We start from the raw sequence: 14,402 nt of genomic DNA, 5'->3' as shown, positions 1-14,402 counted from the left end.
GCTCCGCGGCACGTGGGATCCTCCCGGACCGGGGCACGAACCCGCACCCCCCGCATCGGCAGGCGGACTCCCAACCACTGCGCCACCAGGGAGGCCCCTCATGCTCATTTTTGATCCTAAGACTGGTTGGTAAACACTGGAAATATTTCCCAGTACAGTGTTTACAGTGTTATCCCTTGCCCTCTAAAATGTCCCAATTCCCTGGTGGTCTGGTGGTTAAGACTTCACGCTTCCACTGCTGGGGGCCCGGGTTCAATCCCTGGTGGGGGAACTAAGATCCTGTAGGCCCCGCAGTACAGCCAAAAAAAAGAGAAAAAGTCCACTTCAAAGTTAAAATCTTACTGAAATGTACTCTAAACTGGTACTAAGGGAATTCAAATCCTTGATGATTTCTAGTTTAAGTCTGAGTTAACCCCAAAATGTTATGTTACCCCAACAAGCTCAAACTCAACCTAAAATAAAGACAACAAAAATTCTAGCTAATAGTTCAGAATAATAATAGCTTGATTTGAAAGTATATTCACCTCTGTTTTACATGCCAAACTGTGAATAAATGATTTGTTTTGAATATATTGCCATGTTTGTTTAATGCAAGCAGCCTTCAATGAAGACTAATGCGTTTTTAGTGTGTGCGAGCTCGGCTCTGTGTTGGGAGGGTCCTGCCTCAGGGGATCTGGCATCCTTGTGAACGACTGCACCATTTGCATCCAGTGCAGCAAGTCTCTTCAGGTTCTTTCTGAAGAGCCTCTTGCAAACTGCTGTAGCCAAGGGTTAGGTGAGAAACAGGCTTACACTTGGACGCCTGAGTCACATCACCAATGGAGAATCACACTGCCAGACAGCTTACCTGCAGTGAACAGAATCTGGGAGGCTCTGATGTGCCAGTCTACACCAGAACTCACAAGCTAGGCTTCTCATTCTGACTGTTTTAAAGTTGGCTGGGGTGATACCTCTTGCTTATTTCCCTATAAACACAAGAATCCTACATAGGGGTAAGAGTCTTACCTCAAGTTCATATATCTTTTTCTAAGTTCAGATTTCTTATGCTGACATTTCTTGAGCACTTGGTGCTAGGTTCAGCACTCAGAGCTTTGCATGGATCATTTCAGCCCAATGGTGAGAGTTAACTTAGCGCAGCTGTGGTACAGACTCTAAGCCACACTGTGGGTTCAAGGTAAGCTCCGTGAGGATGAGGTCCACAGGTATCTGGCACATAGTAGGTGCTCAGTAAATATTTGCAGAATGAATGAATAAATGAGCACAAACTCTTCTGTGTTTGTGTCACTTTTAAAATCTTACGAAATTGTTCACATAAAAGTGTTAGGAGCTGAGCCAACAATCTTTACCAGATGTCTCTTCTTCTAGGCCTCACAAATTTGACCATGTAGTTAAATGGAAAACAGCTTAGAATGAGGGTGGGAAGGCAGCTCAAGAAGACTCTTTAAAATATGTTAGAACTTAAAACTTTGTCCTGAAATTAAGTCACTGCTCAGCATAGGAAACAGAGGGAAAAGTAACTGTAATACTTAGCAATAGGAATCTCTGTTACTTAGTCTCATTGATGTTCTCTGCACACCTCCTAGAGCAGAGGTTGGCAAACTTTTACTATACCTGGCCAGAGAGTAAACATTTTTTTTTTTTTTTTTTTTTGCGGTACGCGGGGCCTCTCACTGTTGTGGCCTCTCCCACTGCGGAGCACAGGCTCCGGCCGCGCAGGCTCAGCGGCCATGGCTCCCGGGCCCAGCCGTTCCACGGCACGTGGGATCCTCCCGGACCGGGGCACGAACCCGTGTCCCCTGCATCAGCAGGCGGACTCTCAACCACTGCCCCACCAGGGAAGCCCGAGAGGAAACATTTTAGCCTTTATGGGCCATGCAATCTCTGTCTGAACTAGTTAGCCCCACCACTACTGCAAAAGCAACCATCTTCAAAAAAAAAAAAAAAAAAGAGTATGGCTGTGTTCCAATAAAATTTCATTTACAAAAACAAATGGCAGGCTATATTCGGCCCATGGCACAGTTTACCAAGCCCTGATCTAAAGCATGTCTAATTGTCTTAAGTTTTCTGTTCATCTCTGACAGAAGGATCATTCAGCTAACGCTGTATAGTTCCCCTTTTTTAAGGCATTAAATAAACCATATATCTTTCACATATCTATGCCTTTGGCCTTGAAAACTCATTGAACAGCACACCATGTAATTTATTTAACTGTGGTATATTATCTTATAAAGACGAGAAGAATGGAGTTCGTAGCCCATAAGGTTTTATTGAATGTACCATTTTTAAATGGCCTCTAATGAAATCCTAATTTTATGGAATCTTTTTATTCTTTTTGCATCTCTGAGCTTTCTCACTCTTTTTTTTTTTAGTGTGTGTGTGTGTGTGTGTGTTAATATATACATAACAAAGTTAACCATTTACCTGTTTTTAAGTGTCCAGTTCAGTGGCATTAAGTACATTCACATTGGTGTGCAGCCATAACCACCAGCCATCTCTAGAACTTTCTCATCATCCTTCACTGAAACTCCATAAACACTAATTCCCCCTTCTCCCTCCCTCCAGCTCCTGGCAACCACCATTCTACTTTCTATCTCTATGATTTTGACTGTTTAGGTACTTCATCTAAGTGGAATCATATAATATTTGTCCTTTTGTGTCTGCCTTATTTCACTTAGGATGTCTTCATGGTTCATCCATGCTGCAGCGTGTGTGAGAATTTCCTTCCTTTTTAAGGCTGAATAGTATTCCACTGAGTATACATGCCACATTTTGTTTGTCCGTTCATGTGTCAATAGACTTTTGGGTTGTTTCTACCTTTTGGCTACTGTGAATAATATTGTTATGATCATTGGTGTACAAATATCTGTTTGAGTCCCAGTTTTCAATTCTTTTGGTTATATACCCCGTAGTGGAATGGGTGGATCGTATGATAATTGTTAAGTTTTTGAGGAACCACAATACAGTTTTCCATAGTAGCTGCACCATTTTACATTCCCACCAGCAATGCACAAGGGTTACGATTTTTCTACATTCTTGCCAACACTTATTTTGGTTTTTTGTTACTTTCTATGTTTGGTTGGTTATAGTATGCATGCTAGTGGATGCAAAGTGGTATCTCATTGTGGTTCTCAGTTGTTTTTTTTGTTTTGTTTTGTTTTGTTTTGTTTTTGCGTTAAACGGGCCTCTCACTGTTGTGGCCTCTCTCACTGTGGAGCACAGGCTCCAGATGCACAGGCTCAGCGGCCATGGCTCACGGGCCTAGCCGCTCCACGGCATGCGGGATCTTCCTGGACCGTGACACAAACCCGTGTCCCCTGCATCGGCAGGTGGACTTTCAACCACTGCGCCACCAGGGAAGCCCTCTCAGTTGTTTTTATGCTAGTGTTTGTAGTTAGTGTAAAAAATAGTTCATTTAAACACTACATTAATTTATATTTCATGCGAATTTTATATATATATATATATATATATATATATATATATATTCACATATATGTGCATTTATTCCTCTCCTAATGCCAAAATTATGTCAGATGGCTTCCAAGGACATGAAAACAATAAGATGGATAATATACATAGCTAAATTCACGGCACTGGGGATATAGAAGACTAAAAAAAATGAACCAGTAGCCAAGATTAGATGAACCTGAGAGTGTGTTGTGATGTCCTATACAATTACAAAACTAAAGTGACAAAGTCAATCCTGAACTTCTTAGTGGCCAAAGAAAAAAGGGAAAGGGGGCCAGTAACATGATTTACTTATTCCAGATGATGAAAGCTCAGGAAAAAAGGCTTTTCTTGGCTCGCAGATATAGGAAAATAAGCTATAACTATTTTAAAAGAGATGATATGTTACTGAAAGCAGCAGAATTTTTGGTGAAATTAATGGGGCTGGAATTGGGAATGACTCCTCTAGCCTGACTGTTATACAACTTTTTTGTGTGTTAAATGGTAGTTTCAAAGTACAATTTTAGGAAAATAAAAAGTCAACTCCACGTCTCTCAGCAGAGCGATAAGGACTATTCCTTTGGACTTTAGTCACTGTTTTATGTAGGACAACTATGTAAGTTCTTGAATTCCCTCATATATGTTTATATATGTACCTGGCATTTGCTTCCCAGGTCACAGATTATAAATGCATATGTGTTTGTACAGATAATCTTCTTAAGAATATATCCTTATCTTCCTTTTGGAAGGAGGGAAAGATCTTCATGTTCAAAAATCTGATATTGAAATTTCTGCTTCAACTTGAAACTACAGGAACTGATGTATATTTTCAAATTTATACCAGAAAAAAAGGCTTCATGATAACTGGATATGTTGCCAAACCTGCCTTCAAGCAATTGGAGAGCAAAGCAAATTAAAAATAATAGAAGCCGTATCAAACAGATGTGTTTAAAGAACTGAGAAAGTGTCAAAATTACTCTAAAACTGAAAGAATTGGTCTGAAGTTTTACCCAGAAGTTTGGATGAAGAATAATAACTGACATTTCTTGAGCATTTACAATGTTCCAGGCATAGTTCAAAGTGCTTTGTATGTATTAACTCACTTCTCTAAACTCAACGAAGTTAATACTACTGTCATCATTCCCATTTTATAGAGAGGGAAACTGAGGCATGGAGTAGCTGAATATCCTCGCTCCAGGTCATACAACTAGGAAGTGTTAGAGCTAGGATTCACACACAACCACGCATTCTGGCTCCAGTGGCCAGTCACTAACCCACTAAACTGCAGGGGTCCCCAGCCTCTGAGGTACCCCCAGCCTCTGGTCCCTGGCCTGTTAGGAACCTGGCCACACAGCAGGAGGTGAGCGGCAGGTGGGCGAGCGAAGCTTCATCTGTATTTACAGCTGCCCCCCATAGTTCGCATTACCACCTGAGCTCCTCCTCCTATCAGCATTATGGTGAGTTGTATAATTATTTCATTATATATCACAATGTAATAATAATAGAAATAAAGTGTACCATAAATGTAATGCGCTTGAATCATCCAGGAACCATCCCCCACCCCCACCCCATCCGTGGAAAAACTGTCTTCCACGAACTTGGTCCCTGTCGCCAAAAAGGTTGGGGACCACTGCTAAACTGTACTGGCCCTTGATGTTACAGCAAATGAACCAAAGAAGTATTTGTTGGCCAACGGGCAAATAAATATCTTCTGTTGTATCCCTATATTTTGTTTTGTTTTGTTTTGTTTTCTTTAAATGATCAAACTTACCTTAATTATTCTTGAAATTTCCCTTAATATTCTTGTGTAGAATTCCCAGTAGTAAATTTTTTTTTAACATCTTTATTGGAGTATAATTGCTTTACAATGGTGTGTTAGTTTCTGCTGTATAACAAAGTGAATCAACTATACTTATACATATATCCCCATATCTCCTCCCTCTTGCATCTCCTTCCCACCCTCCCTATCCCACCCCTCTAGGTGGTCACAAAACACCAAGCTGATCTCCCCGTGCTATGCGGCTGCTTCCCACTAGCTATCTATTTTACGTTTGGTAGTATATATAAGTCCATGCCGCTCTCTCACTTCGTCCCAGCTTACCCTTCCCCCTCCCCGTGTCCTCAAGTCCATTCTCTACATCTCCGTCTTTATTCCTGTCCTGCCCCTAGGTTCTTCAGAAACTTTTTTTTTTTTTAGATTCCATATATATGTGTTGGCATATGGTATTTATTTTTCTCTTTCTGACTTACTTTACTCTGTATGACAGTTGCTAGGTCCATCCACCTCACTACAAATAACTCAATTTCGTTTCTTTTTATGACTAGTATTCCATTGTATATATGTGCTACATCTTCTTTATCCATTCACCTGTCAATGGACACTTAGGTTGCCTCCATGTCCTGGTTATTGCAAATAGTGCTGCAATGAACATTGGGGTGCATGTCTCTTTTTGAATTATGGTTTTCTCTGGGTATATGCCCAGGAGTGGGATTGCTGGGTCATATGGTAGTTCTATTTTTAGTTTTTTAAGGAACGTCCATACTGTTCTCCATAGTGACTGTATCAATTTACACTCCCACCAACAGTGCAAGAGGGTTCCCTTTTCTCCGCGCCCTCTCCAGCATTTATTGTTTGTAGATTTTTTGATGATGGTCATTCTGACTGGTGTGACGTTATACCTCATTGTGGTTTTGATTTGCATTTCTCTAATGATTAGTGATGTTGAGCATCCTTTCATGTGTTTGTTGGCAATCTGTATATCCTCTTTGGAGAAATGTCTATTTAGGTCTTCTGCCCATTTTTGGATTGGGTTGTTTGTTTTTTTCATATTGAGCTGCATGAGCTGCTTGTAAATTTTGGAGATTAATCCTTTGTCAGTTGCTTCATTTGCAAATATTTTCTCCCATTCTGAGGGTTGTCTTTTCGTCTTGTTTATGTTTTCCTTTGCTGTGCAAAGGCTGTTAAGTTTCATTAGGTCCCACTTGTTTATTTTTGTTTTTATTTCCATTTCTCTAGGATGTGGGTCAAAAAGGATCTTGCTGTGATTTATGTCATAGAGTGTCCTTCCTATGTTTCCCTCTAAGAGTTTTATAGTGTCTGGCCTCGTAAATTTTTTTAAATGATTAAAAAAATGGAAAAAATTTAGTTGAATGATGAAACCTTATTCAGCTATTATAAATTATGTTTTTACAGTTTTAAGAGCGTGGAAGAATGCTTTTAAAATGAAGTAAAGCAGCAGGATGTAAATTTATTGGAAGCCCAGCTCCACCTCTCCCACCCTCCAAAAGAAACTATTGAAAGAAAGATGGGAAAGTTTAATTGTGGAATTGTGGCTATCACTGGGTAGGAGAATTAGGAATAACTTTTTTTCTTATTTTTTTTAATTTCCATAAAATTTACTTGAATACTATCACAGACCAAAAAAATGAACTAAACTTCATCTTTTAAAAAGCTAATCAGAGCTGTTCTCTACAAACGCAAAATACGAAGCTCCTAGTGGTAATCTCACTGCATAACTTAAAATCATTTCCATGAGCCCTATGCTATAGGAGTGAAGGTGGCATGATTTAGACTTGCACTGGTGTGGCTATTTAATTTTAAAGTAAAATGAAAAATTCTGCAATAGTCGCATTTCCAGTATTCAGTAGCCACAAGTGGCTAGTGACAGGTTTTCCATCGTCACAGAAAGTTCTATTGCTCAGCACTTGTTTCAAAGAAAGAACATGGAATCTGGAGCCATACGCCTTGAAATCAAGTCCTGATGTGAGCTGATACTTGCTGTGTGAAATGAGCAATTTACTCAACCTCTCTGAGCCTATTTCCCCATAGACATTTGGGACTAATGATAATATCACTTCCCATGAAAGGAGATTAAGAAGATCATATAAGATAATGCATGTGACAGTTCTCTGAAAACTATAGTGTAGTTTAACAGGTTGTTGCTGCTTCACAAGTCCCCCAGCCTGAACTTAATCTAGCTCTTTGTGCACTTATTCCAAATCCATGAATGACTCATACCAAGAATTTTGCTGATAGGGAGTGACACCGTAAAAATCAGACTTACCGGCTCTTAGCACAGTTCCCAGGACAAGTCCTTGGTAATGTGGGTGTTCCATTTCTTCCTTGTAAAAAGCTTCCGCACACAGCTCTGTATCTTCTATAGTAACACCTCCTCAGTTTTTCCCTTAACAATATAAACACATTGCCCTCCTTCCATTCCTAAATGAAAAAGGCTGTAACTAAAAGGAAGTCAGTCTGACTTGACAGTGCAGGAATTAAGCAAAAGATGTTGCCAACTGCCGCAAGAACGTGCAGTTTTCCCCAACAATGACAGCTATGCCGTCAAAGCTTCAAAGCTATTGGGTTACTGACTAAGCGGCAGTACTTGCTCATTCTGATATTTTTTCCCCGAGTCACTTCTGGTTTTTCCTGCAAAACACCTTGCCCAATTTAGACAATTTTAGAGCTGCTACATATCTAGAGCGGTCTCCATCTTATTTCACATTCAACCACCTGATAGTTAAGCGTGAGTCTTGTATGGCTTTGAAGAAGAAAGAAAGAAGAAAAAAAAAAAAAGTCAAGTTCTGGCTCAACTCGGTAAAGATTCCACACTCACCCTCTCCCTCCTGCCTCCCCCAGGTTTCCGCCGGGCGTGGATGCCTTTGACATTATGACCGCAGAGGATTCCACCGCAGCCATGAGCAGCGAGTCGGCCGCTGGGTCCTCCGCCAAGGTGCCCGAGGGCGTGGCGGGCGCGCCCAACGAGGCGGCGCTTCTGGCGCTGATGGAGCGCACGGGCTACAGCATGGTGCAGGAGAACGGGCAGCGCAAGTACGGCGGCCCGCCGCCCGGCTGGGAAGGTCCGCACCCGCAGCGCGGCTGCGAGGTCTTCGTGGGCAAGATCCCGCGCGACGTGTACGAGGACGAGCTGGTGCCCGTGTTCGAGGCGGTGGGCCGCATCTACGAGCTGCGCCTCATGATGGACTTCGACGGCAAGAACCGCGGCTACGCCTTCGTCATGTACTGCCACAAGCACGAGGCCAAGCGCGCCGTGCGTGAGCTCAACAACTACGAGATCCGCCCCGGCCGCCTGCTCGGCGTGTGCTGCAGCGTGGACAACTGCCGCCTCTTCATCGGCGGCATCCCCAAGATGAAGAAGCGCGAGGAGATCCTGGAGGAGATCGCCAAGGTGACGGAGGGCGTGCTCGACGTGATCGTCTACGCCAGCGCGGCCGACAAGATGAAGAACCGCGGCTTCGCCTTCGTCGAGTACGAGAGCCACCGCGCCGCCGCCATGGCGCGCCGCAAGCTCATGCCCGGCCGCATCCAGCTTTGGGGCCACCAGATCGCCGTGGACTGGGCCGAGCCTGAGATCGACGTGGACGAGGACGTGATGGAGACCGTGAAGATCCTCTACGTGCGGAACCTCATGATCGAGACCACCGAGGACACCATCAAGAAGAGCTTCGGCCAGTTCAACCCGGGCTGCGTGGAGCGCGTCAAGAAGATCCGCGACTACGCCTTCGTGCACTTTGCCAGCCGCGAGGACGCCGTGCACGCCATGAACAACCTCAACGGCACCGAGCTAGAGGGCTCGTGCCTCGAGGTGACGCTGGCCAAGCCCGTGGACAAGGAGCAGTACTCCCGCTACCAGAAGGCGGCCAAGGGCGGCGGCGCAGCCGAGGCGGCAGTGGTGCAGCAGCCCAGCTACGTGTACTCCTGCGACCCTTACACTCTGGCCTACTATGGCTACCCCTACAACGCGCTCATTGGGCCCAACAGGGACTACTTCGTGAAAGGTTAGTGGGGACCCCTTGCCTGGGTAGGCCCAGGGATCCGTGTCTGCCAGGCGGGCGGCATCGGGGGTGTGGTGGCTGTTATTTACCGAGCCGGTGGACGGCGACCCCCCTACCCACCCTCGTTTGGGTGTGGGTTCTGGGTTCTGTTCTTGGCTGGCGCTCAAGGCATGCACTTCTACAGCACTGAGAGGAATGCAGATCGTTAGTATGTGTGGGATGAGTGGTAGAATCATGGGCGCATGCAAGCTCTTCCTGCGCTCAGCCTTTCCAGGGCCTACCTACTGTGGGGCTAGTCCGCAAGGCTCTGGGTTCTTAGGTTAAAAACTACCTGTGAAATGAAATCTTTAGAATGTGGGGGATTAGGGGGCACAGCGTTGTCGCTGGGTTTTTTGTTGGGGTTTTTTTGTTGTTTGTAGTCACTGGCTAGCCTGTAATGAAACCAGGCATTACACTGGGAAGCAGAATGCTTAGCCTCTGGGTCCCGTTCTCTGATTAACTGCTTCTGTGACTTAAGTCAGCCCCTCTAACCTCCCGAGGCTTGTTTTCTCACGCATAAAATGAGAAAGGTGACTAGCAGTTCCCCTTCCACAACTAACTTTGTTACAGTCTGTGAACATTTTTATTTATTGGAGTTGCAGTTGCAGTCCTAGGAACTCACCCTTCAAGTTCATCTCTTGCATTAAGCAGACATTTTAGGGTGCACCTAGGCTGGAGCAGAAGGTGTGAAGCATCTTCCAGCTCATTGAAGGGCAGAGGTGTAGCCACCTGCAGCTTAGAGCCAGTGCAAACACCTAAGTGCCAGGAACCTTGAGCTAAGGTCCGCCTCCTGTACTGTTGCTATTGGTAGCTCATCATGTTTTGTGTTGTTATTATAAGCAGGCAGCATAAGAGGCCGGGGTCGAGGTGCAGCTGGCAACAGAGCCCCAGGGCCCAGGGGTTCCTACCTTGGGGGATATTCTGCTGGCCGTGGTATATATAGCCGATATCATGAAGGAAAAGGAAAACAACAAGAAAAAGGATATGAACTTGTACCGAATTTGGAAATCTCTGCCGTCAATCCAGTTGCCATTAAACCTGGTACAGGTCAGTATAAACTGGAGTGAGAATGGATCTTTTCAGCCTGAACCTCAGCCCTCTCTTTGAAGTGACTTCTTTGGGTACTTTTATCTGCATATGGGTTCCTCTTCTCAAAGGCAACCGAAGATTAGGCGAGGAATGTGGCCTCCTGGGCCTTCTTATCTAGAACTTAGGGAGATAGTCTAGTGTCTAGTTTTGACCACGTTCAAGTCAAACTTTCCGATAGTGGGTTTTTCAAATGGGTATCACCAGTTGTTAGGCTTTTTTTTCATTTAGGCAGATTCTCAACTGGGCAGGTTGGGATGGGGTGTGCAGAGGTAGAAGGACACGAGTCTCTTCTGTGTCTTCTACCAGCTAAAATCTTTCTTCTCCTTACTCAAGCCTATTTCTACCACATGCATCAGAAGCCAGAAGGCGCATTTCTTTGCTAGTTCTGAGCGTTGCTGGGAAGGGTAGAAAATTCCCCTTCAGGAGCAAGTAACACTGCTGTCTCTTGTCATGGTCTTAGCAAACCAGAATGCCTGGGAGCTGCAGTGAAAGTTTTTGCGGCTGATTTCCAGCTCTCATTTCTGCCTTTTGCTGGATCAGTAGGTTGGGGGTAGGGGCACTCAAGTGATTCAAGCCAGGGACCTTGAACTTTGCTTCCACCCTCCACAAACCAGGCCCCATAAACCAGTTTTCCAACATTGTTAGTGCTCGTTGGCCTAATGTGAAACGGGTCTTTCTGATCCTAACCTGCAAGGAGCTTTATTTAACTCCACAGTGTGAACATAGCACAGACTCCCTATTTACACACACCACACAAGCCCACACATGGGAGATTCCGCCCTGATCCTCCTCCAGACCTTTTCCCGGACCCATGGAGGGTAGATTGAAGAACTCTTTGAGAACATCCTCACTTGGAAGCTCAGCCTCTCTGACTTTCTGTTGGCTGAGGTCTGCACTCCTTCTCCTGGCTGAAACAGACTCAAGGGAGCTGTGCAAGTGGGGCATAGGTTGGCATTGGCCACGCAGAGCTTACAAAGCATTTTCCCAGTAGAGCTTCCTTTTGAAGTAATCCGGTGATTTTTTTTTTTTCTTTTTTTTTTAATGCCTGTGAAAAAATTCTGCAGTTTCTGCAGGTAAGTGACTCCTTAGACTGGATTTCCTTATAAATGCCATTGGTCCTTTAAGCAGTGTAAAACGGATCCTGTTTCTCCCTGTAATTCCATAAAGCAGAGCCTGGATACAAGACTTGTCACTTCTACTTGTTGGGAAAGGGACTCCTGTTGGCATTAGCTTAAGATTTAACTAGAGAAAAGAACTCTTAAAACAACCTTTAAGCATATAGTTGTGTTCTGGAGCATGTAGCAGCTGACAGCCAGAATAATCCAGAGTTGCTTAGTACAACTCAAATATAGCTCAAACTCATAACCCTTTCTGGGCCCTATCCCCGTGACCTCTATTTCTGATTAATCCAGAAAATTAGAACTATGTATTTTAGGAGGAACACCAGGGCAGTAGTGAAGTATCTGGGCACAAGATCACATGGATGGAAAGGCAGGTAAAAGATTTGGTTAAGATTTTAGGTATATTTTATTGAATGGCTGTATCATTGTTTAGCCCACAGTCATTTCTCTTTACCTTATATCGTCAGCTTTTATTAGAAGAAATTACTTAACAGTTGGAGAAAAAACATAAGTGAAAGGTTACTTTGTGTATGCATTTCAATATTCTTGCTCTTCCTTGCAACACACACATACCACACACTCACGCAAACTCTCCCACATCAGGGCTAGTATTTTTTTTTCTTTTTACCTCTCCTTATCATACATTGACATTTGATAACTGCTTTCTGTTTGAATCTCTGGTTGAAATGAGCCCTTTGGACTTGACTCACAGAAACATGTCTTTGAATTGGCAGGTACCACCAAAAAAAGCAGTCACTCTACTGCTTTGCTATTATGACTGGCCATTAGAAAATTAGGGAATTTTCCATTTTTTATTATGTATTTTTCCTTGAGTCAGTAATATTGAAATCTGAAATGTGGGGTGGGAAGGATGTACACAGACCTCTGAGTTCTCAAAATGAAACCCTCAACAGCACAAGCTTTTTAAAACGTGGTGAAAGTGCAAAGGGCAGCGGGTCTGGTAACGAATTAGATGAGTGATAAGGAACCAGCAGTCTCCTCACACTCTTGGGCCTCAAGCCTCTGCTCTCAGTTCTTATCCTGAGACTGTTTTCTCAGAATTAGAAGGCCCTTTCTTGCTCTGTAGAACCTCAAGAGTAAGAGTCAAAATGCGATTTTCTGTTAGAAGCAGTAGGAAATGTGGGCGCAGAAACCTAACTCTAAGCTTTCCTTCCCTGATGATCTATGGGGAGACCCCTTTGGTACCCATGTGTTTCCTTTTGAAAGTCAAGCCAAGGGGAGGAGGGGTACCTGCCACCTCCTCTCTCTTCCTCTTGGGTAGCACCTGTACTGAGGGAGCATTAGTTAGCACGGAGAGTCCTTGGCTGCTAAACTTGGTTTTTAAGAATACTGAGAAAGTGATGGACCTCCTTCAGTGACTGGATGACTGACCTGTGTTTCCTTCTTACTTCTCTTGCAGTGGCCATCCCTGCCATCGGGGCCCAGTATTCCATGTTTCAGGCAGCTCCGGCTCCTAAAATGATTGAAGATGGTAAAATCCACACAATGGAGCACATGATCAGCCCCATCGCTGTGCAGCCAGACCCAGCCAGTGCTGCTGCGGCCGCGGCCGCCGCCGTCATCCCTGCCGTGTCCACGCCACCACCTTTCCAGGTAGGGTTCTTACTGCGGTCGTTGCGTTTGTGTGAGGCCTCATGTGTCATGGATTCATTTAATACTCCACAGGAGAATTTACTGTGTGCATAGCTCTCTGTTAGAACTATGGGACTGGATGACAGACAAATTTTGTAAGATAAATCATGGCAGGACAGAAAAATTTTTAGTAATAATTGTACTACCCCAATATCGTCACTGTATTAAAGATGGGAAGCAATATGCAAAAATGGCATGTGTAATTTTTCACAGTGTCATAGTATTATACATACTATTTTTTTTTTATGACACTGGATAATTTTTAACTCGTGTCCTTATTGTTAAGGAGCTGACACACAAAATCCCAGGAGATAGTTCACGTTTTCCCATTCCAGATTATAGTTCAGTGAAGAGTTATTTAAAGTTCTGCTGCTCCCTCCCTCCCTCCCTCCCTCTCTCTGTATCAGTAGATACATATGTATACATGTATACATATATATACGTGTGGCTGTAGAGAGAGAAATGTCTAGAGAAATATCTATAGAGATAAAGATACATGAAACTTTACAAAATCTGCCTTTACTCCTCTCTTACAACCATATCCAGCTATTCCCATATCTCCTCCCAATCCAGTCTTACTATTCCATCCTCCTTCCCCACCTCTGCTTACTCATAGTGTTCTCCTCTCTGTGGTTTCCTCTCTAGAATCTTTCCCATCCACATCTCACCTTGGAAATCATGTCTCCCATACTTCTCATTACCTACAGTATTACTTGGCATTTGACTGCCAGTGTGTTCTGTCTCTCCAATTAAAACGAAGTTCTTCCAGAACAAGAGTTACGTCTTATATTGCCTTGTATCTGCAATGTGTAGCACACAGGGAATACCTGTGTGATATATCATTCATCCAGACAGAAAAATAATCTCGTTGAAGCTCTCCTTTGTGAGGCAGTGAATCTCAACTACCTTATCAATCAACAAGCATATTAAAAACTCAGGCCGGGGATGTCTTTTATCTAATTGAGTAAGAATTATCCAGGGGACATGTTTATATTGATAAAACAGAGATTCTTAGATTCAAAGCCCAGAAGATTCCAGTTCAGCAGAAGGGTTCTAGAATCCAGTTCAGCAGCGGTACGCGGGCCTCTCACCGGTGTGGCCTCTCCCGTTGCGGAGCACAGGCTCCGGATGCGCAGGCTCAGCGGCCATGGCTTACGGGCCCAGCCGCTCTGTGGCATGTGGGATGTTCCCGGACCAGGGCACAAACCCACGTCCCCTGCATCGGCAGGCGGACTCCCAACCACTGCGCCACCAGGG

General features: G+C 44.1%; 1 protein-coding gene across 2 annotated transcripts in view; it reads left to right on the top strand.

Annotated features, from left to right (window-relative positions):
- The window catches only part of RBM47 (RNA binding motif protein 47), a 221,160-nt gene that overhangs the window by 199,160 nt on the left and 7,598 nt on the right, over positions 1–14,402 (top strand). Inside the window, exons 5-7 of one of the 2 annotated variants that reach the window (XM_007453037.1) lie at positions 8,087–9,246; positions 10,123–10,329; positions 12,913–13,106. In XM_007453037.1, the coding sequence (XP_007453099.1) occupies positions 8,118–9,246; positions 10,123–10,329; positions 12,913–13,106 (1,530 nt within the window). In that variant the 5' untranslated portion in view covers positions 8,087–8,117. Of the gene's footprint in view, positions 1–8,086; positions 9,247–10,122; positions 10,330–12,912; positions 13,107–14,402 lie in introns of those variants that run through there. The other variant, XM_007453038.1, reaches the window with a different exon arrangement.

Source organism: Lipotes vexillifer, unplaced genomic scaffold (assembly GCF_000442215.2).
Source record: "Lipotes vexillifer unplaced genomic scaffold, Lipotes_vexillifer_v1.1 scaffold1272, whole genome shotgun sequence".
NCBI lineage: Eukaryota > Metazoa > Chordata > Mammalia > Artiodactyla > Lipotidae > Lipotes > Lipotes vexillifer.
The sequence above is the reverse complement of the archived record's forward strand: the minus strand, read 5'-3'. Positions and strand labels throughout refer to the sequence as shown.